The sequence below is a fragment of the Boleophthalmus pectinirostris genome, unplaced genomic scaffold, assembly GCF_026225935.1.
Source record: "Boleophthalmus pectinirostris isolate CB_2022bp ecotype Guang Dong unplaced genomic scaffold, ASM2622593v1 HiC_scaffold_7, whole genome shotgun sequence".
Lineage (NCBI taxonomy): Eukaryota > Metazoa > Chordata > Actinopteri > Gobiiformes > Gobiidae > Boleophthalmus > Boleophthalmus pectinirostris.
Genome location: NW_026571473.1, coordinates 24,853,903 through 24,878,428, shown reverse-complemented (window position 1 = coordinate 24,878,428; position 24,526 = coordinate 24,853,903). Strand labels below are relative to the sequence as shown.

The 24,526-nt window shown below is 37.7% G+C and overlaps 3 protein-coding genes across 6 annotated transcripts in view; 1 reads left to right on the top strand and 2 right to left on the bottom strand.

The window, feature by feature from the left end:
• Positions 1-16,140, bottom strand: part of nme7 (NME/NM23 family member 7) — a 23,769-nt gene extending 7,629 nt beyond the window's left edge. Inside the window, exons 1-10 of one of the 2 annotated variants that reach the window (XM_055164659.1) lie at positions 16,055-16,140; positions 13,706-13,807; positions 13,268-13,434; positions 12,075-12,185; positions 10,198-10,248; positions 9,556-9,763; positions 8,415-8,520; positions 2,704-2,768; positions 1,741-1,809; positions 1,265-1,366 (exon numbers count right to left, since the gene is read on the bottom strand). In XM_055164659.1, the coding sequence (XP_055020634.1) occupies positions 1,265-1,366; positions 1,741-1,809; positions 2,704-2,768; positions 8,415-8,520; positions 9,556-9,763; positions 10,198-10,248; positions 12,075-12,185; positions 13,268-13,434; positions 13,706-13,807; positions 16,055-16,084 (1,011 nt within the window). In that variant the 5' untranslated portion in view covers positions 16,085-16,140. Of the gene's footprint in view, positions 1-1,264; positions 1,367-1,740; positions 1,810-2,703; positions 2,769-8,414; positions 8,521-9,555; positions 9,764-10,197; positions 10,249-12,074; positions 12,186-13,267; positions 13,435-13,705; positions 13,808-15,016; positions 15,130-16,054 lie in introns of those variants that run through there. The other variant, XM_020918841.2, reaches the window with a different exon arrangement.
• Positions 15,423-18,694, top strand: zgc:172121 (uncharacterized protein LOC337599 homolog). 2 transcript variants are annotated; one of them, XM_055164664.1, is made up of 8 exons: positions 15,423-15,718; positions 15,880-15,947; positions 16,024-16,181; positions 16,244-16,347; positions 17,473-17,634; positions 17,892-18,097; positions 18,321-18,400; positions 18,477-18,694. In XM_055164664.1, exons 1-8 carry the CDS (start codon positions 15,614-15,616, stop codon positions 18,545-18,547), a joined length of 954 nt encoding a protein of 317 aa, XP_055020639.1. In that variant the 5' UTR covers positions 15,423-15,613; the 3' UTR covers positions 18,548-18,694. The 2 variants fall into 2 exon arrangements, with proteins under 2 accessions (XP_055020639.1, XP_055020638.1); XM_055164663.1 differs by having other exon boundaries at positions 15,431-15,718; positions 16,012-16,181.
• On the bottom strand, positions 18,573-24,526 carry LOC110154798 (basic immunoglobulin-like variable motif-containing protein). Of its 2 annotated transcripts, none has more exons than XM_020918839.2 (11): positions 24,385-24,526; positions 23,285-23,677; positions 22,985-23,120; positions 22,696-22,825; positions 22,505-22,600; positions 22,299-22,403; positions 22,118-22,212; positions 21,671-21,803; positions 21,513-21,596; positions 21,334-21,430; positions 18,573-21,050 (listed from the first exon to the last, which is right to left on the bottom strand). In XM_020918839.2, exons 2-11 carry the CDS (start codon positions 23,609-23,611, stop codon positions 20,763-20,765), a joined length of 1,491 nt encoding a protein of 496 aa, XP_020774498.1. In that variant the 5' UTR covers positions 23,612-23,677; positions 24,385-24,526; the 3' UTR covers positions 18,573-20,762. The 2 variants fall into 2 exon arrangements, with proteins under 2 accessions (XP_020774498.1, XP_055020633.1); XM_055164658.1 differs by having other exon boundaries at positions 18,573-21,014.

The following is a 24,526-nucleotide window of genomic DNA, read 5'->3' as shown; positions in this document are numbered from 1 at the left end:
ATGACTAAAAGTTCATGAGAGTCAGTCAGAGCAGAGTGGCATCAGGAGGGAGCGGTTCATTATCACATAATCTAAAGGTGAATTTGAGGTCACACTCTGAGTCGAGGGTTAGTCAGCACAAGTGTGAAGCAATCAGAGGAGTCTGCTTGACAAAAACACTGACTGAAAGGAACAGCAATGAAGAAATTGACGCTACTGTAAATATTGGCTCAATCTACACAAGACCTTGAACCTTTGGCATCACAAAACTAATGAATGAGTTTATTTAAATCAAATACAGCTGCATTGCTTACAGAATATAGTCATAATTATTTATATGACCAACTAAAACATCTCATTGTGGAAAATTATCAGTAGAAAAGTGATGTATCATATTGACCTTGTACCACTGCACAAGTCCAAACCCCTCCCCTATCATTGATCTGTGGAGGTCACTGAACTAATCAGCCACATGCTGTGCTTTATCAATCCTCTCAAAGTTCCTCTAGAAATCCCTCCGCTTTCCTTGGTCTCACTTTCATTTTATTGGAACATTAAAGCCACAGGGTGTAACTTTTTATCAAAACATAGATTGCATTAGAGTTGCAGAAAAATACAGAATCACAAGACACCAATCTCTAACGCCTGGCAGATTGTCACAGGGTAGGTCCACAGTTCCATTGTATATAGTTATATGACCTTTTCAAGCCATTGTCACATTTGAAGTGACTCTTTAAGCTCCCTCTCCAGCCAGAGTTTGCTGAGCCCTGTCTACAGTAGGACATTACACTCTGACCTGTTGACTGTATGTTAATGGTGGGACATAACTGTCAGTGCGACAGCGGTCACAGAGTCATGGCCTCTTGATGAATGAGGAAAGTGCCCCTCATTTTAAACCCAATCAGAGGTGACTCTTCATTAGATTCATGTCATGCTCTGGTACAGCCCTGCAGCACTGAACTCTCTCATGCAGGGAGACAGAGCAGTTAGATGTACTTTTTTATTTAAGAGACAACTTGTACTTGAGTAATGTATGGAATGTAATCAATGCGACCTGTGTTAGTAACAGACTGGTGGCAACAACAACAACAAAAACTAACAATGTTGATTTTGGGACAATAATATTTTAAGATCTCGTGTTTCTCCTATGTACAAATGCTGGCAGAGTACTGTTATTTCTTGCACTGCTATTATAGTACAGTCAATCTCAAAGCTTTTAAGGTCTGGAATGCGTTTATGTTGTTTTAATGTTGGTTTAATACTGAGTTATGAAGTGAAGACTTACAGGATCAGCTGGCCCACAGAACTCTCTAAACGTCTGTGGCGAGTTGGTGCCGTGGATCTCTAAAACCAAACAGGGCCCAGAACAAAGCTCTGTCACCATACTCTGCAGAAGAGGGAAAGACAATGACTATTTAAACTCCAGCTAACAATGGTTATTCAGACATCATGGAATAGTATGAATACAATAATGAATGGACAATAGAGTTATAGCACACACATTTTTTGTTTTGGCAAAGTAAAGGTCAGAATTTGATGACATTTTCACCAAAGGTCAAGAGAGAAAAAAATGTCCTTGGAGTTGATAGTTATGAATCTCTGTCGTCAATTACTATTTATAAATAATCTTATCATATACCACATTCCAAACACTACATATAAACAATAATGTGCATGGGTAGTGAGATAAAGACCTTTTGTTTTGTTTTTATAGACACTATTTAATAGTTTTTTTCCTGTAACATTGTTAATGCTACTTACTGTGTACTCTTGAACCACTCCTTTGTAAACTTCCAGAAACTCCTCGGCGTTTGCCCTCTCTACATTGAACTGTAACACAAGTTAATCAAATTGGCAAACCTCATCAATGCAGGAAATGGGTGGCTGTGTTTTAGATAATTAAATATAAGATTGGAAAATTATTTGAAAATGATCTGATACATGAAAACATAGCAACTGAGCAGCTACCAAACAAACGGGAACACTAAGTAAAATTATGAGTATGCTGTTATACATATATTGTACGAAATTATATCAAAATATCATGGAAATTTGTTCACTTTGACAATTATATCCTAGAATGAAAAAGTAAATGGCCATAAATAATAAAGATTAAAGAAGCTCAGGTGAAGTGGTGGATTAGACTTTCACTTAAGTCATTGTTGTTACTATTCTGACAGTAAAAGGCTGGCTAGTACTCACAGGCAATGAATAAATAAAGATTATATGAATGATTATATGGATGATTATATGGATGATTATATGGATGAGTCACTCTGAAGTCATGAAGAATGAGTACACCTTTTACCATAATATGAACTAGACTATTTAAACAGAGTGGATATTTTTTGCATTAATTCTGAACGTGTGCCAAGTGTTGGTGGAGTGATAAAGGCCTGATTGATTTATTTTTGTCCCCTGGCCCCCGAAAGCATCCCAGTTAATGTAGCAAAACAGATGGAGTGTGCGAGGTCATTGTCTGCTCTGATGACGGAGGCTACAGTCGTGAGGTCAGTCCACATCAGCCAATCAATACAGTGCGCATATTAGTTACATGTACTGCAGACTGGCTAATCCACTAACTCACAGGACAGCAGGGAAACAGAGGTGGGGTCAATAATCTATAATGTTACGCACATTTCCATTACTTTTCAGGAATACGCAGAACATTTTCCCCCATTACCCTATATGCAGTAGCTGTACTCATAATATAATTATCCTTACCATTTCAAGTGCAGAGATTTCGAATCCTGCTGACACTATGGAGTTGAGGATCTTGCCTGTAAGACCTGTGTGATAACATCAAAATCATTTATCTTAAGTTTTTATTGGTCATCTCCTCTGTGTATTTATACAAGGTGTTAAGAGCTGCAATAAAACAATTAACTCAATCATCCACTGACATTCACTGATAAAGTTTTACTGTTGGAATGCTCCCTCAGGTGTGCAGCTGATTTCAGAACTTTCCGACAGGACAGATTTAAAAGTGAAGAAAAAGGAAAAATAAACTTAAACTGCAAAACATCTAAAGCAATCCTAAATCCCACAATATGGTGCAAGTAGTCTGACTCCAAATGTTTATGACTTTAAAGACTGAGAAAATAGTCCCTCAACATGCGACGATTCATGTGATGCAAGGTTAGTTTTATTTCAAACATTATTCTATCAACACAGACATTCACACTGACAGTCTGGCGTTATAATTGATTTGCTTTAGGTGCTTTTTGGAGTGGGGATGACTGTTTTTAGTGGCAGGCTAACTATGGCCATTGACATGCGCTAGCCTAGCACCAGCGACCTCTGAAAATACAAGGACTGGAGGGATTTTTTTTTAAAAGTGTCTCCACACGTCTCCAACACTCTGGCTCACTAGGAAATTAGTCCAAAATTCCGAACTGTCCCTTTAAGACGATCAAAGCTCACTCTACAAAAGCCTCATGAGGTAAAAAATGCATAGTCTATGGGCCATGATTAAAGTTTGTGGTTGTGACTGACAAAAATCATTTGATCAAAATAAAAATAGCAAGGAAAGCATTAAGCCCTTCAACAAGGACACAAGGAGCTCTCCAAGGATAAGAACAGAACATAACAGAATGCATAGGCCTGTCAGTGCATTCATCGCATCTCTTATTACATAATGTTCATCTGTTCATCATCAGTTTGCCAAAGCCATAGCAATAAACAATTCCATAATTACACATACATCTTAATGGGGAAACCACATACAGCTTAATGGGGAAAAAGTAAAAGTAAAAATATTAAATTGATGCTGATGACAATTTTCTCAATTGTATGTGAGTGCCTAGTTCATATCGTATTTTTCATTGTCCATAATTCCCAGGCCTCTATTTAAAAGCCAGAGCTGGCCACCTCAGAAAGTAGCACACTACGTCCTGCCTTTAACATGTCCTTCCTATTAAAAGGGGAGGACACTCTTTTATTTTTAGCCGGGCCTTATTTCAGGACTCTGAGGGCTCACAGGATGTAGCTCTTGTCACTTGGGTTGGGCGTTACAGTAGAAATGGTGTGTCCGCGTACAGAGGTGCCACGGCGACAGTGAAGGTCAGAGCGCCGCAGACAAACCTAATTGAACAAGGGGCGCCAGTCTCATAAGCTCCGTCTGACACAGTGATAAACCACAGGCTGGATTCTCCTGGGGCCCAACTGCATCTTAAACAAATGTTGCTCTACAGGTCACCCTAAATTATTGTTATAATGACACATTGCACCTATACAATGTATACGATACTGGGTACAGCTGACACAAAACTTGAATAAATAGCATAGCAATTTTCCCCAAAAAATATTCAGGGTTTGGATATACAATTTCCAGATAGCACTGTAAGTATGAAGCACTAGGGGTGTAACAATATCCAAATCTCTCCATACGGTATTTTCACGATATACTCATATACATCATTGTATTTATTACAATATTTTGTGTAGGCTAACAAAATTGTTAATATGCTACTTTTTCCTCTTAAAATGCCTTGACAAGACTTAATCCAAAAAACATAATATTTAAAAGTGCTTAGAACTGTTTTCTTATTTCTTCATGTAGTCTACACTGAAATGGAGCAAAGGATCATGGTCTATGTAGTTCCCTCTGTCTTTTTTTAGCGACTGCTGCACTATAACTCTTAATTTAAGCAAAGAGACTTGTAATTCGATATATTGTGAGTGTCCACGATATTATTGTGAGAATTTTGAGGATAAGATATCACAGTATTTCGGTTATTGTTACACCCCTATGAAGCACCAATAATACGATTAGATTAGAGGTGCACTGATCCAGCTCTTTAGACCTTTGGGTTTTGATTATTAATCCTCCATACCAGCCAACACCAGAGTAGCGATATCACTAAAAACACAGTGAACATATTAACCCATCCAAATGCACACACATTTTCCCAGTAACATGAAATAGGAAAAGGAATTGCAACAGAAACGTATAAACAAGGGGCAATCATTATGAGCTGTTCAGAGTCAACAGTGGCCTTGGCTGTCTTTATGGAGATTGCAGTCTTTTATGACATTTTGTGGAACATTCTGGGAAAAACAATAACATCTAGGGGGGAAAAAGGCTTCAGTCCCTCCACCAAAAATATAACAAAAACATAACAGAGAGTTACCTGGTGTGAACCATGACCCATGCGGAGTGATGTCCTGCTGGAGCCCATCTGTTTCCATTACCTAAACTTAAGCTTGCCCTTCTTTCATCTCTAACTATTTCGTCTTTGACTTCTAACATCAACAAGACTGAACATGACTCGCAACGTATCATTCCTTTTTGTTAAATCTCCATGAACAAAACAGATCTACATTTTGAAAAAGGAAAAATGGCAACAATTGACTAAAGACATGGGATTTCCATTCCTCACAGTTATTTCAAAAGGTTGTATAAAGAATAATGGTGTCACAATACTAGAATAGAATGGCATTTTATATAATTCATCAATCATAATTAAATCGTAATACTTTATTTTATATTACCATGTGGCCTTATATTTGTAATCCCTCAGTCATCCAAGTAGGTTCTATAGTGGTCCATGAGCGAGCACTAGTCTATGTGCTCAAGATCATTTTAAATCTGTTTAAGAAAGGTTAATTTCTGTCCTGTTCCTGTGACCTTTTAGTATCGATACTTGCTCAAATGAGTATTTAGTTTGGATACTGGTTTTAGTATGGGTTAGTGTCTGATTTTTTATACTTTTGACAACCCTAAAATGAGTGGAGAGAGAGAAAAAATACACAAAATGATGAAGTAGACTATAAATAGACCTAATCAATTACTCTCCCTCGACACTTGTATTAGATACTACTATTAGCACCTACAGTCCTCTCTGCCCTTTCCATGCACACAGGACAAGCACACACGCACACACACACTTTCCAAAATCAGCTGGTGTTGTTGCTATAGCGATGGTGTTGCGCCACAGCTTGGCAACAGAAGCTCGTTTATTCCAGTCGTGTCTCACTGCTACGTCACGGGTTGGTGTCACCTCTATGATTGCCCCAGTAATGTCCAGTAATGCCTGATAGCCCCTGCCACCTTTTACCCACCACTTCTAACAATGCACTGGCTGCCCCTTCGAATGATGTAACCCAAGCGTGGTCGTGTATGTCCTTGGGGGGGTGTCTCAAGTGGTCCTCAAGGAAAATTCAAAGTGAGCTATTGATGCTATTTGGGACTGTTTTGGCCCAGAGCATTTGGATTCTATTCTTAGATACTGTAGGTGCGCAAGTGGTAAACATGCAATCAGGGGCACTTGGTGGGACAGAGGGAGGGTGTTATTTTTAGGTGAAGTTTGTTCCCCATCACAGAAAAAAGAGCTGTGGAGTGGCAATTCTGTTTGAGTGCAAATAATGAAGGCTTGTGTGTTTACTGAGTTTGATTACTTGAGTGTTTATATAAATGTCAAGTGTTTGGTGTACTATTGACTTAATAAACCTTTAAAGGCTACTTTGTTTTATTAGGATTTACTAATATTTTTGCCTATTTACTTAAATATTTTATAGTAAATTATTTTATTTTTTTATGAATGCATAATACAGATTTCATGAATAAATAAAAATTTACTGTTTAGACATTTTCTTGTATTAAGGGAGATAGACATTTTAAATTCAGTGGCTCTTGTGCACATAGAACAAGCTGCCACACCTAGCAAACTGTCAAAAAAAGGCTAACTAGGGCCAAGGGCGAAAAAGCCTTTTAACCAAGGAGTGAAATCATATTAAACTAATTGTGGGTGTAACTTGACCTTTTGAATTAGCCCGGCAATGAGTGTTTTGTGTGCTCTGGAAAAGTTGCATCAAAGACTGGAAACGTAATGGACAAATCCTGACAAACTAGAGTTAAATCAATCAGAAACACACTACCGTCTCCAAAATTTTCCTTTGCTTACTCTGCTGATGTTACATAAGTAGTATGGCACTGACATGTTTTAATGTGGCCCCTGGAGGCAACAACACAACATGTAACACTGATGAATCTGCACTATTCTGATTTAAATGGTTTAAATATTTAAAACATCAGAATCACTTTGAATACATAAAGAGTTTGTTGACTAGTAACAGGTCACATTATATACAGTATATTTGATGCATTTGTTTTGTTGTTGTTTAGATTTTGCTATTGCTTAATACTGATAGTTAAAACGTCTTCACAGTCTCATGTTTAATGTACTTGACATGAAGAAATGCGTCACTAAATTGTAGGGATTTGAGTCAGTAATCCCTTATACGGTAAATTTTATTTATTTAGTACATTTACATGTTATTACTTGCAGTTAGAGAAATGTTTTCACCTCTGCTCACAGTTCTAAGTACATAAGAACTATTGTAGAAAGGAAGCCAGATTTCGCCCAAACATGTCAACTACATTGGAGACTTATTTACCAACTGAACAACTGAATCTGAACAAAACAAGCCCATGATATATCCATTCATAAGGCTTTCTCACGACAGATTTTTGACTTGTCCAAACAGGGCACCCCCAGGGATGGTGTGGTAAGACTGCAAACAAGGGCTCAGAGCCAGATAGGTGTGGCGCCAAGGGGGAAACTAGAAACCAGATAGATACTACAACTGAAATAATTCATTTATATGTAGATTTAGCTTTGATCAAAGCGCCCGTGAGAGCATTATCATTTAGATTTTTTTCATTAGGGCGTTTAAAAATGTGGCAATCATTAGAAATCATTTACAACACAAGTCTGTCTTGTTTGTGTTGTTGGCTCTGACTTACTTGTGGAATAAGTTGCTAATAGTAGTCAACACTAAAACTAGTATCAAAACTATATTGATTTGACCAAGCATCAATATTGGTCAAATCTGTGCCCAAATAGTGAAATTAAATATTGACTATTCTATACTGAACATTAAATGATATTTGTATAGTATGGAGATGATAATGGTAAAGCCATCTAACAGAAAACTAAACAATAGATTTTGACTGAAAGAACTAAAGAACTGAACAACTAGGTTCCTTGATTTTACTGAATAGAATAGGTATATAGTCATGTCCTGTTGTAATATTGTGGCTGGTGGTATGGTATTCCACTGGGCTTAAACACAGTGCAGTTGAACAAAGTGCAGTGCATAGTTGGGCTCAGAGTGGAGAATTTCAGATTTCACAGGTCAAAGCTTTAGAGGCATGCTCCTCCAACAGGGATCAGGGCTGGGATTAGGGCAGAAAAATCCAACAAAATTTGGTAAGCTTTGAGTACTGCAGAGGGGGCAAGAAAAACAAACGCCTTAACAACAGTTAGAGGACAACACTAGTGCACTGCTTTACATTCAGGATCTAAACTATGCATGTAAGCAGGCTATCTTTTGCTAAATGGAAGAATAAATATGCTACTAATCGCAGCAGGATAGATCGGAACAATGTTTAGTAATAATTTAACTGAATAGACATAAACCAACTTGTGTACCTTCAGAAATGGCATGCGGTTTGATGATGCAGCATGTACAGTCTGTTAGGTTGGCTGTATTCAGGAGGCCATGGCCGATTGTGGATGGGAAGAAAAACTCTAGTTCCTGAAAAAAGAAAAGAAGCTCTTCAGTTACTTTGAACCAGAAATAAAGCTGCATTTAAGAGCTCCCAGGAATGTGCATAGTTCGGAAGTTGGATTTCCGACTTTGGAGTGCTGTCAGCGGGCTGACTCAGCAATTAAGTCAATCAAGTATTACTTAATTCTTTAAACAATACAGCTACTTTAAGTTGCCTCTTTCTGTGTGTATCGTTGAGTACTGGTAATTGTTTGTTCCTGGCCATTCATTTTCAATAACACACTGATAGCAGCTTTCATATTTCATTTGAAAAATCTATTGAAGCAATCTGGAGATCAATATTTCTAATCCAAAATATTAGAATTTTATATTGTGTTTTCCATAATCATGAGTTTCATTTGACTTCGTTCTGTTTTGAAGGACTTTTTGAGGGCTTTCAAAGTAGAACACCCATTAGTAGTATTTGTGATTGATAGCAAATAGTTCATTTAATTTTGCTATATTACATTATATGTCTATGAGTCGCCCTTTGATTTTAACACAGATGGAACAGAGTGTATCTGTCTTACATAATGAGCTACTAAAACCTGCTCCTGCCTCTACAAAGCCCAAACTTTAATAGGATAAGTGAACAGGGTCATGTGGGTGTTGGAGTGGGCGAGAAAGAGGTAGAATGAATGAATTCTAACTATCCCCAATTCTTTGTGGAAACAAAGGGTGAGGCCGTGAACTATTCTCTACAAATTACTTGCAACCAAATGAAACATATCTGTAAATGAAACTGCACAGATGCTCAGTTTTTAGTGTTGGAATACTTTGGCGCTGAGCCTATTATGTACATTTTATTATTAAGATGAAAATATTTTTTTTCTAAGCAGCGGTTCTGTGTTAAAAGCCCGCCTACTCAAACAGGGCAGCTTTGGGATTGATTGTCTTTTTCTGCATCTTGTCATTTTTGACATCTATTGATTTCATTTAAAAACTCTATTGATTTTGTGTCATTCAAACTGACCCCACCGTCTCCCTGCCTAACAAGGTCAAATAAAGTGTGTAGTGCATTACCCTGGCTGCTGCTGCGAACGAGTCAGAGCCATGGCCCACGTTCTTGATGGCGTCTGTCCCATAGTGAGCACGCACACTCTGGGGCTCGTCTCTGCGAGCCAAGGCCGAGTCTGTGGGGCCCAGGAGCCTCTTCCAAACAGACACTGCCTCATCTCCCATCAGCTCCAGGGCCACCACGGAGCCAGAGGACAGGAACTGCACCAGGTTACTGCAACACACAAGAGGGATAGACACTCCACGGATCAATACTTAATACTCTATTATTTATAAACTTTTGGAAAAGAACTACCTGAAAAGCAGGAATAGGAATAGACACAAAAATAAACCTAACTAAACCTTGGCTTGAATAATCAGATCCAACTAAACTGGAGATGAACCAGGACTAAATCAAGATTTGATGTGACTGACATAAAAATAACTGGAATTCATATCTGCTTTCCTCAAACAGTGTTACAAAGGCAGTGATACCTAATCCAAGACACTCTATAACTATTCTGTTAAACCAAGAGTCGTATTTCTATGAACTGAAATCAAACTGATATGGTAGAACTCCTTTAAATGTCATTGGGATGGTTGGTAAAGGTTGATGCTGAAAATGCCTTTAAAACAGTTAAAATGGTGAATGATTGACCATGCACTCACTTGAAGGAAGGTTTGGACTGGTGTTCCATGTAAAAGTCAGCCGCTTGGTTCCTGTGAAGTCACAAAGCCAGAACAGCACAGGTTAATCAGTGGCTACGCTATCAACTCAATTTATTATGACCCTGCAAACTGCTGATGAACTGAAGTGAAATTACAAGAAGTAGTGTCAGAGAAAGGGCATGAGTTAAGATCAAACGCAGAATAAAGTGGTTGGGGGCATATTATGTTATGGATTGTTTGTTGTGACGTTTTTTAACGCTTAAACTAGACTAAATTGTTTGAATACAGCATCTTGACCAAATGTAAAATTAAATTATTACATATTTATCTCCAACATGCACTAACAGCAGATTGCATAACTAAGCATTATATTTAACAGTGGGCTTGCATCACTTAAAACAGGATTACCGATTACACATGTTCAGTTCAGACAGAGGTACTTAGTGTGTTGTCTACATACTGTACATCACACTTTCTATGCCACACTCTCTAGCAAGTCAACTCACACAAAAAAGTGTAAGACTGCACAGACTAGTATGTGTAGACCACTATGGGACCTACTTGGACAAGGGATCACACATACAGTATAAGGCTACATGGTAATGACCAGGGGTGGGGACTTGCAAGACGTGACTTGGACTTGACTTGGACTTATGGGCTAGTGACTCGAGACTCGAATTGGGCTTGCCTGTATTTGACTTGGGACTTGACTTGGACTTGAGGTCAAAGACTTGAGACTTATTTGAGACTTGCAAAACAAAGACTTGGTCCCACCTCGGGTAATGACACTCTATTGTCTAAATAAAGAGTGTTTTTTATCATTGTGGTATCTGAATCGGAGAAGCAAGTCCTTTTCCTTAGTATGGAAATTGAGTTTGAAAATTTTGTTGTATGCATTTACTAAATATGTCACCACTGAACATAAGGAAAATGTGATATATCAAACGCACATGACTCACAAAAATAACTCTGATTCGATAGTGCTACAACAATGCTCTAATATTCTAATCTTATGTGAAATGATATTCAATTACTTAGCAGGTAAAATGCATTTAGCTTGTCATGGCAACAAGAGTTTAAAGTGACAGTTCTTATAATGGAAAAGTATTAGCCTGTTTCTGCACACCTGTGTTTCTGAGAGGTTTAGATAAGACAATTGCTCCATGACTGAGCACCCGATGAGGCGTCTGGTTAAGTGAACGCCGGTGATGTGGCCCTGGGCAGACCATATGTTGGGAATGTGGCGCAGCAAATCCTCCATCTGTTTGGCAGGGAATGGGCAGCTCCTGTCTTTGTCCATGTAAATAAATGCCCCAGAAACCAATTCTAGAAGTAGGGGAGAGCTGGCATTGTGGTGCAATGGCCATCTCATAGTCTAGTTCAGTTGTGAATGCTATTGTTGATTTCATGAGATACTGTGGTTTTATGTATTTTTTACTTAAAATTATTTATTTTTGTGAAGCTATTTGATCTTCTTTGTCTGTTGTAGACGAAATCTATAAAATATGTGTTTAATAGGTTTAATAGGTGATTAATAAATCCATCCAAAAAATGTGTTGTGATAAAATGAGAAATGCAAAGTCAGTATTTGCTTTTTGGCATAATTTAACTTTCATGTTTGATATATTTTGGGTTTGAGACACATTCACTTTATATGACTGAATATTGATAAATACATAATTTACAGTACTTCTCCTAACTACACTTAGTACAAATTTTTGACAAAGCAAATGTTAATATTTCAAGCACGTGTTTTAATGGCAATGTTTCAGGTATGTCAAAATATTATAAAATAACCCACCAGTATTTGACATAGTTATTTACTTTAATCATTATGCTTATCTTATATTGTGTTTGTGTGGCCTACAGGAACTCACCATGTTAGCTTCACCATTTTGGCTTTGGTCACAATCAAATTGGAGCTGTAGATGGTTTCAAGGACATCTCCAATTCTAGTCACAGAGTCTGGTTTTATCAGAGCAAGTGTTCTGGAGGAAGAGCAGATAAACAGCTTAGCAATAAAACATTGCACATCAAACACATAGATAATTTGGTTTACAGACGATATAATCATGTATAATATGTATTACTGTAATAATAAATCACAGCAAAACATTGGAGACATGTACAAGATCCATATATGGAGATGTATTCAAAGGCCATTCTCTGACCTTGCAATTGGATATGGACAAAGTGATTGAATCTCATGTGGCTGACTCTAATGCACGTGAATTTGATCTAATTTAGCCCTGAGAGCATCCTCCTTGGTACATTGTGATAGATCAAATCTGGGGATGCATTTAGATGTGGCCATGGCTTGAACTGACCATTTATATATCAGTCTGTAACTGTTTTGGACATCAAAAAATATATTAAAAACAGACTGACACACAAATTTAAAAAGTGTTCGGTAGGAAAAGCAGTTTATATGTTTTTAAAAAAATGAGCAGTCCTGGAGCTTTAATTTGGTTGTGTGTATACAGAATACAAAATAGGCAATTAGAGAATTAAACTGAGGAATAAATGATAAATCATATGCCCAATTCTGAAGTGACTTACTGAGTCATAGTGCATTCATACATAGGCAAGAGGAGTGAGGTTCTGGTTAAGCCCTGAAGACAGTGTATGGCCAAAACATATTGGCTTTGGACATTTAAATAAGGGCCTTTTAAACTATACTTTTCCTCATGTGACTTTTACTTTTCTAGAGTGGCTGGATTTACTTTTTTGAAATGTCTTGACCTTTGCTCAAGGACATAGCAACAGGATAAAATGGGTGAAGCTGGGATTCAACCATTAATCTTCCAATTATACAACTGTTCTACCACCTGAGCCACTGTCTGTCACAACAAAACAAGATCTGTGTGTAATGCTGTATGAAATGCAAACTGAACGATTGGCAAAAAATAATATTTGGAAGTTTTTTGATGACATATTGACATACAGTATTGGCCTGGTAAGAAAAATATAGGCCTTTAAACATGTTTACAGATGGCGAGCTTAAATGGGTTATATGAATAAGGTATGCAAATAGGTAATAGCAGAAGAAACAATGATGCTACTACTGCACCTTTCTTTTTTGCTGCCGAGTTTGTTTGCTGTGAACTGATCTCCGTAGTCAATCAGATTAAGCTGCCGTGAAAAGACGTTGACTTTATTTCCCACAAAAAGGTCCTCCATGTGCAAGTCCTCATATTTAGTCCTTCTTAAAAACACTCTTTGGTTCTTCACATCATACTGTGGACAGAACACAATATAGTTCAATTAAATTAATATATATATATATATATATATATATATATATATATATATATATATATATATATATATATATATATATATATATGTAACAGCAGTGGTAATTACTTACAACAGAATAGTTAATTTGTTAATATGTTAAATTAAAATGTATGAGAAGAACATTTTTGATGGAAAATTAAAATTATAATAATAATAATAGAGTTACAGACTCCTCTGTCAGAGAAATGATTATGGCAAGTCAGTTCACCATTTCCACTGAGTTGTCTCTGGGGTAGAAGAACAGTTGGTACTTTCGCAGGAGACCAGCCGTTGGGTCATACCACTCAGCCAAAAATGCAAACCTGTCCTCCTGAAACACACACACAGTGAAAAGAAGAGAGAAAAAAAGATTATGAACATTTATTTTAGAAATAATTACTGTATAATGAAAGATTAACAACCTTTAAAAAAAGCGGAGCGTTTTATGAAGACCAATACAGTGAAAATCACAATTCATTTAATCTGGCCAAATTGATGTAAGCCCAGACAGGTTGAGTGACAGATAACCACTGGGAATCTGTCCAACTGAGTGACAGATTCCAATTATTCTGTCTGGTGAAAACAATGATAGAACAGCTTCCTCTCTATGCATGCCTGTATCATGAGCCTGTGTCATGACTAAACTGCTGGCAATGGATGAGTCTGCCCACTGGTATTTTAATCAGTAACCTGATCTTAACAAGTGTATTTGTTTTTCCAGTGTACAACAGTCTTGTGAGGAAAACGTGCAGAAAACATTTGAGATAGTAATCATAATAGACTGGTTCACTGGCATATTTCATGCTTATCGCCTGTTATTGCCCACCTGAATAAGCCACTGTGTAAAAGAGCAATCTATGTAACTAATTGAGCTAGATTGTCCTTGTTTTCTCAGTGACACTAAATGCACTAATATGGACACACATTCACTGATAGTAATGTTTACATATAGTAGGCAAGGTAACCAGAGGGCTTAGAGCTTGCACAGCTCTAGAGGGAGTAATAGGGACTAATTAGGACTAATAGGGAGGATGTGGACAATCTGGCTTTAATAATGTACGGAAGACTGTCTAACCTTTCAGCCTCTTTATTTGTAAAATTAACTATTGTAGTTCTATCTATATTAGTGCCATTATTAGAATGTGTTAAGTATATACTCGCGTCTATTCTCAGATTTTCAAACAATATATCAGTACTATATTAAACAAATGTGTTTATCACAGATTAATAAAACCAGTTGCGATAACTGCTAGCTAGCGTTAAATATATTGTCTCACTTTTTTACTTTACAGCGGAATGTGCAGTGTACTTTGTACCAAAATAGCTCGTTCCAGTTATTCTCTATGTTAAGGATTAAAATAAAGTACTAAATCATATTCAGCTGCTGTAAAGTTACTGTACTTATGGTTAACACCACGGACGCTATGCTAAGCTAAGTTAGCAAACAAACGCACATGTCCCTCCAAATGCAGCGTATCGAAGAAACTTATTGAACGATATTCACGTATCATAACTGCTGTAGAGCTAATGGTGCACTCACCATTTTTGAGAATGTATAACACCTTTGATGTTGTAGTAAAGTGTAATAAATGAAAGCTGCTAGCTGCTAACTCCGCGCTTCATTTTATGGTTTCTATGGTAACTGGGCTGACAAGCTGAGGTGCGTTCAGGGAACAACGTCAGATTCGTAAATCATGCATAAGTCTTGCATCATCATATTTTTGCGATATTTATACATACATGGATTTTACATCTTTGCCTTTGAGAAGAAAAAAAGAGCTTTTATTATTTAGATGTTGCTGTATAAAATGGGTTACTCATTAAAAAAAACTGTGGAGCCGTGAGCTGTGCAGCCCCATGTGGGCATCAGACAGCACGCAAACATCTCAAACATTACCGAGCTGTGCGCTGACAATTTGTTTATATCTTACGCCATCTACTGGTGTTTTAATATATCACATGATAAATACCGAGTTGTCACAAACGCACCGCTTGTTCTGAACCCGGAACAAAAACAACAGTCTTGGCTGGGTCGCCTCGCATGAGCATGAAACACATCTGAAAACCACTGTAATATAATTGCAGATGCTGTGGGACCTGAAATTCTTCAGAATATATCTTAAGATTTGATTCATCAATGTGTTCATCTGTTAGTTTGAGGGATTTTATTAACGATAATAAACCTTTAATTTTAGATGGTGGTCTTGCAACTCAGCTAGAGGCACAAGGATTTGATCTTGGGGTAAATTAACATTAAGAGAAGTGTGACCAAAACACAGTGTCAGCGTCAATCTCTCAACTCGTTATTTACCTGTAATAAAAAAAAAAAAAGTTATATGTGTGTTAAATAGACGACTTAATTATGGTTTAATAACTGTCATTCTAAGATTATTTCTGCCGTAGGGGGACCCATTGTGGAGTGCCAGACTTTTGCACACAAACCCGGAAGCCATACAAGATGTCCATTACAGGTTGATTTACCATATAACATAAAGATTTGTAAGTTACACATAACCACAATTATTTATTTTCTAGATATCTTATCAGTGGCAGCGATGTCATTACCACAGCTACTTACCAGGCCAGTGTTGAAGGATTTGTCCAACATTTAGGAGTGACATGTGACCGTGCCAGAGAGCTGCTGATGTCTGGAGTCCATGTGGCCAAACACACATTGCAGAAATTTATATCTGAAAATAAAACTGGTAAATATCCACAAAAGATACTGTATGAAAGTATGTAGTATATGTATTGATATATTTTGAAGGTCGAATACATGGATTAGTGGCTGGCTCAACTGGACCTTTTGGAGCATTTCTTCATGATGGCTCTGAGTACACAGGGAACTATGCTAAAGAAATGAGTGTTGAGGTGAGACGAGCTCCACACACTCTCATTTAGAACTGCATTGTTTACACATTTCTCATTTAGCAATCTAATCTAAGAATACCATAACAAATGGACTTTATTTGGTTCCAGATTTGTGCTAATAACAAGAAGGTCCAGGGTTCAACTCCCAGGTGTTTGCATGTTCTGCCTGTGCCTGCATAGGGTCTGGACGGTCCTATGACTAAAACATGTACAATAAGACCACCTCTGGGCAAAATGAAATTCCAAATCTCAGTGGGACTTAGTTAATTAAGAATTAATGAAATAAATAAAAGATCAGGTTATTAGGTAACCTGGCCAGCAGCTCCCACTAACAAGGAGATTAGAATGGAGGCCAGGCAAGTTGTGTAGATGGATAAAGAGTGTTCATTAGTAAATTAATACAATGTTTCGCATAATATTTCTATCAATCAGGTTTCATTATAAAACATTCTGTAATTGAGATTATTAGGCCAGAGAAATCTGAAATTTCCTCACGCAGGACGTGCTGCTCCATATGCGCACCAAGGGCTGGCAGTGTGGCCGTCCGTATTCAGTTTCAATGCATTCGAAAAACATACACGTCCTAAAGATGCAGTTTTTATGCTCGCGTAGGGCGTGCAGTGTGGCCAGGCCCTTGGGGTATAGGAACGATTTTTTTTTTTAATGCACGTAGAATCATGCAATTTGACAAAGAACTGGATCATGACAAGATGAGTAAAAATATAATTACGTCAACACCATCTGCTCCATTAGGGGTCAGCAACATTGTATTAAACTTTGCAAAGCATTTTCGGTTAACATTGTACTTTCGCGAATTCCTCCTTGGGTATTTACCTGAACGGCCTCAAATTTGGTACACATTATCTCAAAGAGTGGGACATCAAAAGTTATCAAAATTTTTGACGCAAGTCTTCGCAGCAAAGCCTCAAAAATTTCACAAAATGTATGGCCTTTTGCATCTATAGAAATGGATTCTATTTGCACATACAAACTTTGATTTCAGTGAAAATTTGTGTTTGCCGGACGCTGTGTTTCGGGGCGCAGCGTTTGCAGGGCGCGTTTTGCATTGGCACATATGAGGGCTGATTGTCGCTTGCGGCTATATATTGTTTTCTTCTTTTTCAGGATCTGAAGTCATGGCACCGTCCACAGGTGGAGTGTTTAACTGCAGCAGGGGCAGACATTATTGCATTTGAGACGATCCCCAGCATTAAAGAAGCAGAGGCTCTGGTTCAGCTGCTCAGAGAGTTCCCCAACTCTAAAGCATGGCTCTCTTTCTCCTGTAAGGTAAATATCATAAAGGTATTTCATCCACAATGGGCTGGCCACTAGTCAACTATTCCATTGCACCACCAGTCACTACTTCTACTACAACTAATCAAATTCACAAATCTACAACTTTATATTCACGGCCAAAATAATATTTTTGAAAACCCTTAATCTTGGTGGTACTACACACCTGGACTACTATTTTGTTGTCTTGTTTCTACCAAAACCCTGTACATTGCAACTCCCATTTCCTGTCTGTGCTTTACTTCTGGTAGGATGAGAAATGTATATCAGACGGCAGCCTGTTTTCTGATGCAGTGCAGGTGGCTCTTAAATGCCCTCAGCTTGTGGCCATTGGAGTTAACTGTTGTTCTCCAGATCTGGTGGAGCCAGTCCTGGACTCCGCCAAAACCCTGCTGACCCCAGACCTGAGCTGGGTGGTCTATCCCAACACTGGCGAGGAGTGGGACTCACAGAAGGGGTACTAAACTACAATTTTTTGTTCATGTACAATATAAATATCCATATTGCAGATAAATAGTCTTATATTACATTTCTCACAATGTCTGGCATTATTAATTCATTTCACACTTAGTTGTAAGCATAACTTGTTATACTATTCCATTTCCCTCATCAAACATACAACAGCTTAAGATGAGGTAAATAATTCTGTAAATAAGTAAAAAAAAATTATTTTTTTTAAGGTGGCTGGCTCAAGTAAAAAAAGCAGGATCTCTTTCTCAATTCTGTGAAAGCTGGATGAGACAAGGAGCAGCCTTCATAGGTAACAAAACTACATACTCACAAATTCATGTTTTGTTAAATTTGTATTCATTTTTTAAAATGTATTTATCTTCTAGGGGGCTGCTGCCGTATTGGTCCCATTCAAATTACAGAGTTGCGCAATGTATTAAAAGGACCCACACAGTGATCAAAAGCAATTTATAGAAAGCCTGTTTGGTATTCAATTATGAAAATCTTACTTTATTGAAAAATAATAAACAAATGCAATACAGATGTGGACAAAGGTTAATAAATATTAACAACACATGCAGTTTTAACCTGCAGTTTACAATTTCATGTTTTGGAATCATTTCTCTCTGACTTTTTAAATTAAACATTTTAGCTGTAGTAGATTTACAGAAAACACAAGGAAAAGGTCAAAACATCTTTCACAACACAGTTCACAGCATCACTGACTGGAAAAGCCCATTACACATGTCACTAAAGCAACAAATGCCATGTTATTCCTACAACATCTGACCAGGGACGGATAATGTCATAAAGGGGATGCTGTATCCAACATGCCACTAAACCCAGATATCTTTCTTATGTTGCTTTAGCAACCTTTTCTAGATGAGGTTGATATTGCACAGGACTGTCTCAACACAAGATATCAGGAGACTAAACAAAATCTATCTTTAGCCCATTGCGAATATTTCCTGAAAATGTCAATACTTGATCATTACATTCTGAGTCATACAGATGACATGAAACATGCAATGCTGGTGGAAACCGGGGAGGTTCTGTAATAAGGAAAAGTAGATTTTCAAACACAAAAAAAAATATATATATTTAAATTATGTTTTAAACAACAGTCTGGTTACAGTGTACACTCTTTGCTTTGTACTAAAGAGTGGAACTTGACTTCCTCCTTTTGAAGTCACACCACGTTAGCAGTTACTTTTTAACCCAGTGATAATTTAGTTTCACTTCTGAATGTTGGGAAAACTACTCCCATGTTAAAATTGGGTATACAATATTATTTAGTTGTGATGATTCAAATTTAGTTACTATATATATATCATATCAACCCTCTGTTTGAGGAACTATGGTAGCCTAGCAGGAACTGTTGTCTCCTAACACAAATAAATGAAGTAAAAAGTTCTCCAGTTGCTTTTCAGGTAAAATGCATGAAACAACCCCCACATTACGATTCAAAGAAGTTTATAAATGCTAAAGATTATGATATGCAAACTATGTACTGAAACAGAATATAAAATGTCTCTGTTTGTCCTCTCTGAGCAGCACTGGATAGGCAGAAAATGTTCTTTTTCAAAGCAAAAGTAGGCTATGTGTTTGAAACCTTCTTATTTACGGCTTTGTTTACTCCTAAATACAATTACATTTTGCAATGTACCAACGTAAGGCCTGCATTATGTAGAAAATGAATATCTCTTGCATAACTCGAGATAATATACACACATTTTACAGATTAACATAACTACCTCCTTACGTGCATACAGTTTATATAAATGCACTAACCCAAACTATCATGTTGTGAACCTTTACCTTACAAGTTTTTTGTTTCATAAACAGACCAGTTCAGCTCTTTACTTCGACTACAGGTACGTTCTTTTAATACCATTTTGATGTTTTGGGTATTTTGTTATGATGATACTGCTATAATACTTGTTATTGTTTTTTAAACTCTGACATATCTACTTGTTGTAGCACTTTGAGATGTCCTTGAAATGTATAGTGCATTATAAAAATTATTATTATTATTATTGTATAACTGGCAGACTAGGATGGCACTGAAGTCAGGAAAAGATACAAAATGTGCCTTGAAATGTGCTGGTATTAAGCTGCCAAACTAATGAGAAACTAAACTAAAACAAATGCTTCACAAATAAATCACTACAGACAAATCAATTTCAATATTTGACATAAAACAGAGTCAAAACTGGACTCAAACAAACAGAGACACAAACATTATCTGGCCAGCAATAATAAAACCTTATTTTCATTGCAGTGGTACAGATAGGGTCAGAAGAGCTGAGTTTTGTATTTGTAATATTCTTCCATTCTTTTCTTTATGTTTTGTATTTCTACATAATAAAAAAGCATGGTTATCTTTGAATTAGTCAACTAAAACACTATATTTACAAAATGTAAAAATGTGGCAAATTGCAAAAGACGCTGAACCGCAAAAATCTAGCACACAAAATCTCTCGGACACAGTACAATAAAAATCCAAGCTTTGCTGGAGTTGCTTGAATTAAAATTTTGATTAACTGTGCCACATAGACCTGACCCGTACCACTCAATGAAAGAGCTATACATAAACCTGCAGTAGTCAGCAGCGTGTATTCAGCCTCTCAGCTTTTGTTTCCAGACTCAGAATGTTGAGTGTGGTTTGTGCGTCAGTCCACCATGTCCTCCTCCAGCTCACTGTCAGGGGAGCGCTGTCTGAACTCAGAGTGCTGTGGCCGTCTCCAGCTCTGCTCCTTGTGGCAGCCTGTGCTGTGGGAGCGTCCCAGATGAGACAGGCGCTTGTTGGACCGGTTGTCATCCTCCTCGCTGCCAGGGACCCCCTCTGTGTTCTGGGCATGGAAGTCGTGCCGTAGGGTTTCCAGATTCAAAGCCCAGGGGCCAATCTTCTGCCAGTTCACCTTCTGGAAGGCAATAATGCAGTGAAGGTTGCCCCCCACCTGAGGCACATGGAGTGATTAAGAATAAAAATGCAAATATGATCAAAAATGAAATTAATTAGAAATATTTGTAATATTTGTGTTATGAATATTTGTTGCACCACAGGTGGGCAGCATAATATATAACATGAAAACAATCATATCAGCATACATTACATTACATTTGTAAACATTTAGCTGGGCTTTGGATGCAAGTGTAGTAGAAAGATGGGTCCAAACTTATGGATGTATCGGTTGGATACCAAAAAAATGTACAAATGGTGTATTTGTATAATGTCCAAACCTTTTTAGTTTTGCGTCTCTGGATCCCTCTCTCTAAGTGACGGATATCCAGGAACTCAGGGTTTTGTGTGTTCAGGTCAGTGACAATGTCCACCCACCTATACACAAGGATGATTCATTGACATATGGGGTATGCACAATTTAGCATAATATACGATGAGATTGCAAAATAAGCGTCACCTTTTACAGTGAATTGCTGGGTGTTTTCTACTTGGCTCACCGATCAATATCCAGTGCTCCATCTCAGTTACTGGTAATGGGCCCCTTTTAAAAAACATCATAACATTAAAAAACTTAAGCCTAAAATAATCTTACATTTAGAGAGTAGTTTGAGTGACCTGTAGGCCTTGGCAGCCTTCAGAGGTGTGGCCTCAAACCCCACAGGGCAGAAGTAGTGGTTCTGGCAGTGATAGATGTAGGCCATGGACTCATCCTTCAGCCCCTGGGTCAGCTTCATCAGCGCCCCTTCGGCTACAATATGTTCACATGATATGCTGGTGTTTTTGTAAATGTTTCTATATTATTTAGTTTTAGTGAAAAATACCCATTTTGCTATGTACTGTAATACATTTGATTGCATGCACATTATTCACAATAAAACACAAAAGAGAAGCTTGGAGCCTTACATTTACATTTGTTCAATTCTCAACCTGTATTCAAGTGTTCCAAAGTGATTAAAAAAAAATTGAATTTAACAATTTGAACAACAAAAATATCTTGCTGAAACCCATAAATAGTTTTTACTAGTTTCAACAGGTTTGGAAAATAATTGTTAAATGACTTACCAGTTTCCCCTGCTGTCTTGTGTTTCCCATGAGGTTTGTACAAAATGTAGGAGCAGCCTCTGACTCTGAAGTTGTCATTGATTTGTCTGAACCAGCTGCAGAATAAAGAAACATTTTCTGTTATGACAAGATGTAGAAAAAGATTTCAGTTTATTTATTTTATAGGTACAAGCTGACAAACCGCATTAAAGTAGCATTCCCTGTAAAAGGACCAAACTTGATTTCTTCGAATGGAGGCTGAAAACCCAAAATGTGCAGTGCCTCTTCTTGAGAAATTGGTGGTAGACTATGAAACCAGTGAGAAAAATGGATAAAGCTATTTTATGCAATTGTATTTTATATTGAAGCATTCAGTCTCCACTGTACTGAAATTTGACACATCCTGACCTGCCTGCTCCCAAAGTACTGAAGAGGAAGTTCCAGCAGGAGACCAGAGAGGAGATCCCACAGGAGGTTTTGTACTGCGGCCGACTGATGCAATACCTGAAAAAAAAAATCAAAATGCCAAAGTGTATTCCTATGTTGCTATAATTTAGTCTTTTAAAACTCTCAAACACATGGATTTAACAAAGCAGTACCATCTCCTCAGGTCAAGCACTTTCCTCTGTTTGATGTCATCCAGTGAAGTGTGAGGAGGGATGTCCTGCAGGTTTCTGACTGGTCGAACTGACGACTTCATCTTTTTTGTGCTGGACTTTTTCACATTACCTGAAACACAGGGAGCTCTTCATCATCAAAACAAACTGTAAGAAATACAAACCTGCAATCAAATGATTAAAATAGCAAATTTCTTCAATTGCACAAATGTTCACAGATAAAACTTTTATCTTTCCCTTACATTGTAATAAAGAAACAAAAAATTCTTACTCGTTCTGAGTTTTCTGGTGGGCACAGCTCTGAAGTCAGATGTGTCTATCTCCCAGGCTAAAATGGGTTTAGTGTTGGCGGACACCTCCATGTCACAGTCCTCATCTGACTCCACTGCTCTGCTCTGACTGAACCCCTGGGAATAATAGTAACATAATAAAAACCAAGAAAACCCAACATTAATTTTGTGCTTAATATTTTGTGTACAGGGTGGGAAAAGCCATATTTGGTCTCCATTAGCAGCATAAAGATTTAAGTAGCTGAACGACAGTATTCATTCTTGATGCATCCCTGTTGTACCTGTGAGGGTTTGGCCTTAATAAGGAGGGGCTCATCCTCCGTTTTGAGCGACCCCCCAGTCCTGCTGCTGATACTGGGGTACACAGAGGCCGCCTGATTAAGAAAGGCGTAATCTGAGCAAACTGTGTAAAACTTCTCCCTGGAGTGCGTGACAGGGCAGGTCCATGGCAGGTGCAGCTCCGCACTTGAGGCCCTTCTCGCTCTGTAGGCGTCCCGGGACAAAGGGCTGAGCAGAGGGTCCTGTCCCACATTAGCTGTCCTCTGAAGGGAGGTCTGCACTACAGGCCCAGGCGGGGATGGAGCAGGAGGTTCAGGCGTGTTCGGCATTGGAGGTACTCACAGTTCAAGATGCAGTGAATAGACTGGTGTGGGATACTGGGATGAGACTATGAACTGGAAAATAAACAGAGTATTTTACACAATAATCAGTAAAATACAAGTTTGTTTTTGTTTTTCTTACAAATCACCAAAGGAAAAAATGCATAAACAATCTGTGCATATAATGGAAAATAAATTTAACAAATAATACATAGATTATTAATTAAAATCATGCTCTATGATATGGTTCAAGAGAATTAGAATATTAGGATATTGGTATATTTTATTTAAGTAACTTGATCAATGTCAGGATCTCATACGGTTTATAATAAAAATATGAACTTACAGAAAGTATTTGCTGCATGAGCTTGATTAGGCATTGTTATTCTCTGAAATAAATACGGGTTCAAAATCGGATCTCAACACTCATCATGTTTTCCAGGACTGAAACGTTCCAGGTTAAATAATAAACTTAAATAATAATAAATAATGCAGTAACGGTTGCAAATCAATCTTGAACACGTGAACAGGTCAAAAACAGAGATCTCAGAGAGGTTTGCAGTCTTTCCCTTTAAATTCACATCGCATGCACACTAGATTTTTGTTTTCCAAGCCTAACTACCCTCTTTATTGTACATTAGACGGAATAATGTTTACATATCACCTATTACACCTGCAGTATTAAACTGTGTGTGCTCTGACAGCTGAGCCCACAGCGACACGGAGATGCTCTCTACACACCCACTGGAAAACGCCTTTACAAATGGCCATATTTCACAAACCTGATGTAGTCTCTTCGGACCAAGCGGCACAAAGACAAACTAGCCACATAACAGTGAACTTAGTAAGCCATTACACTGATAATATGTTAAAAATACACCGCGTTCACAGCAACTGAGTCGCTCCGTTGACCCGTGCAGCTAA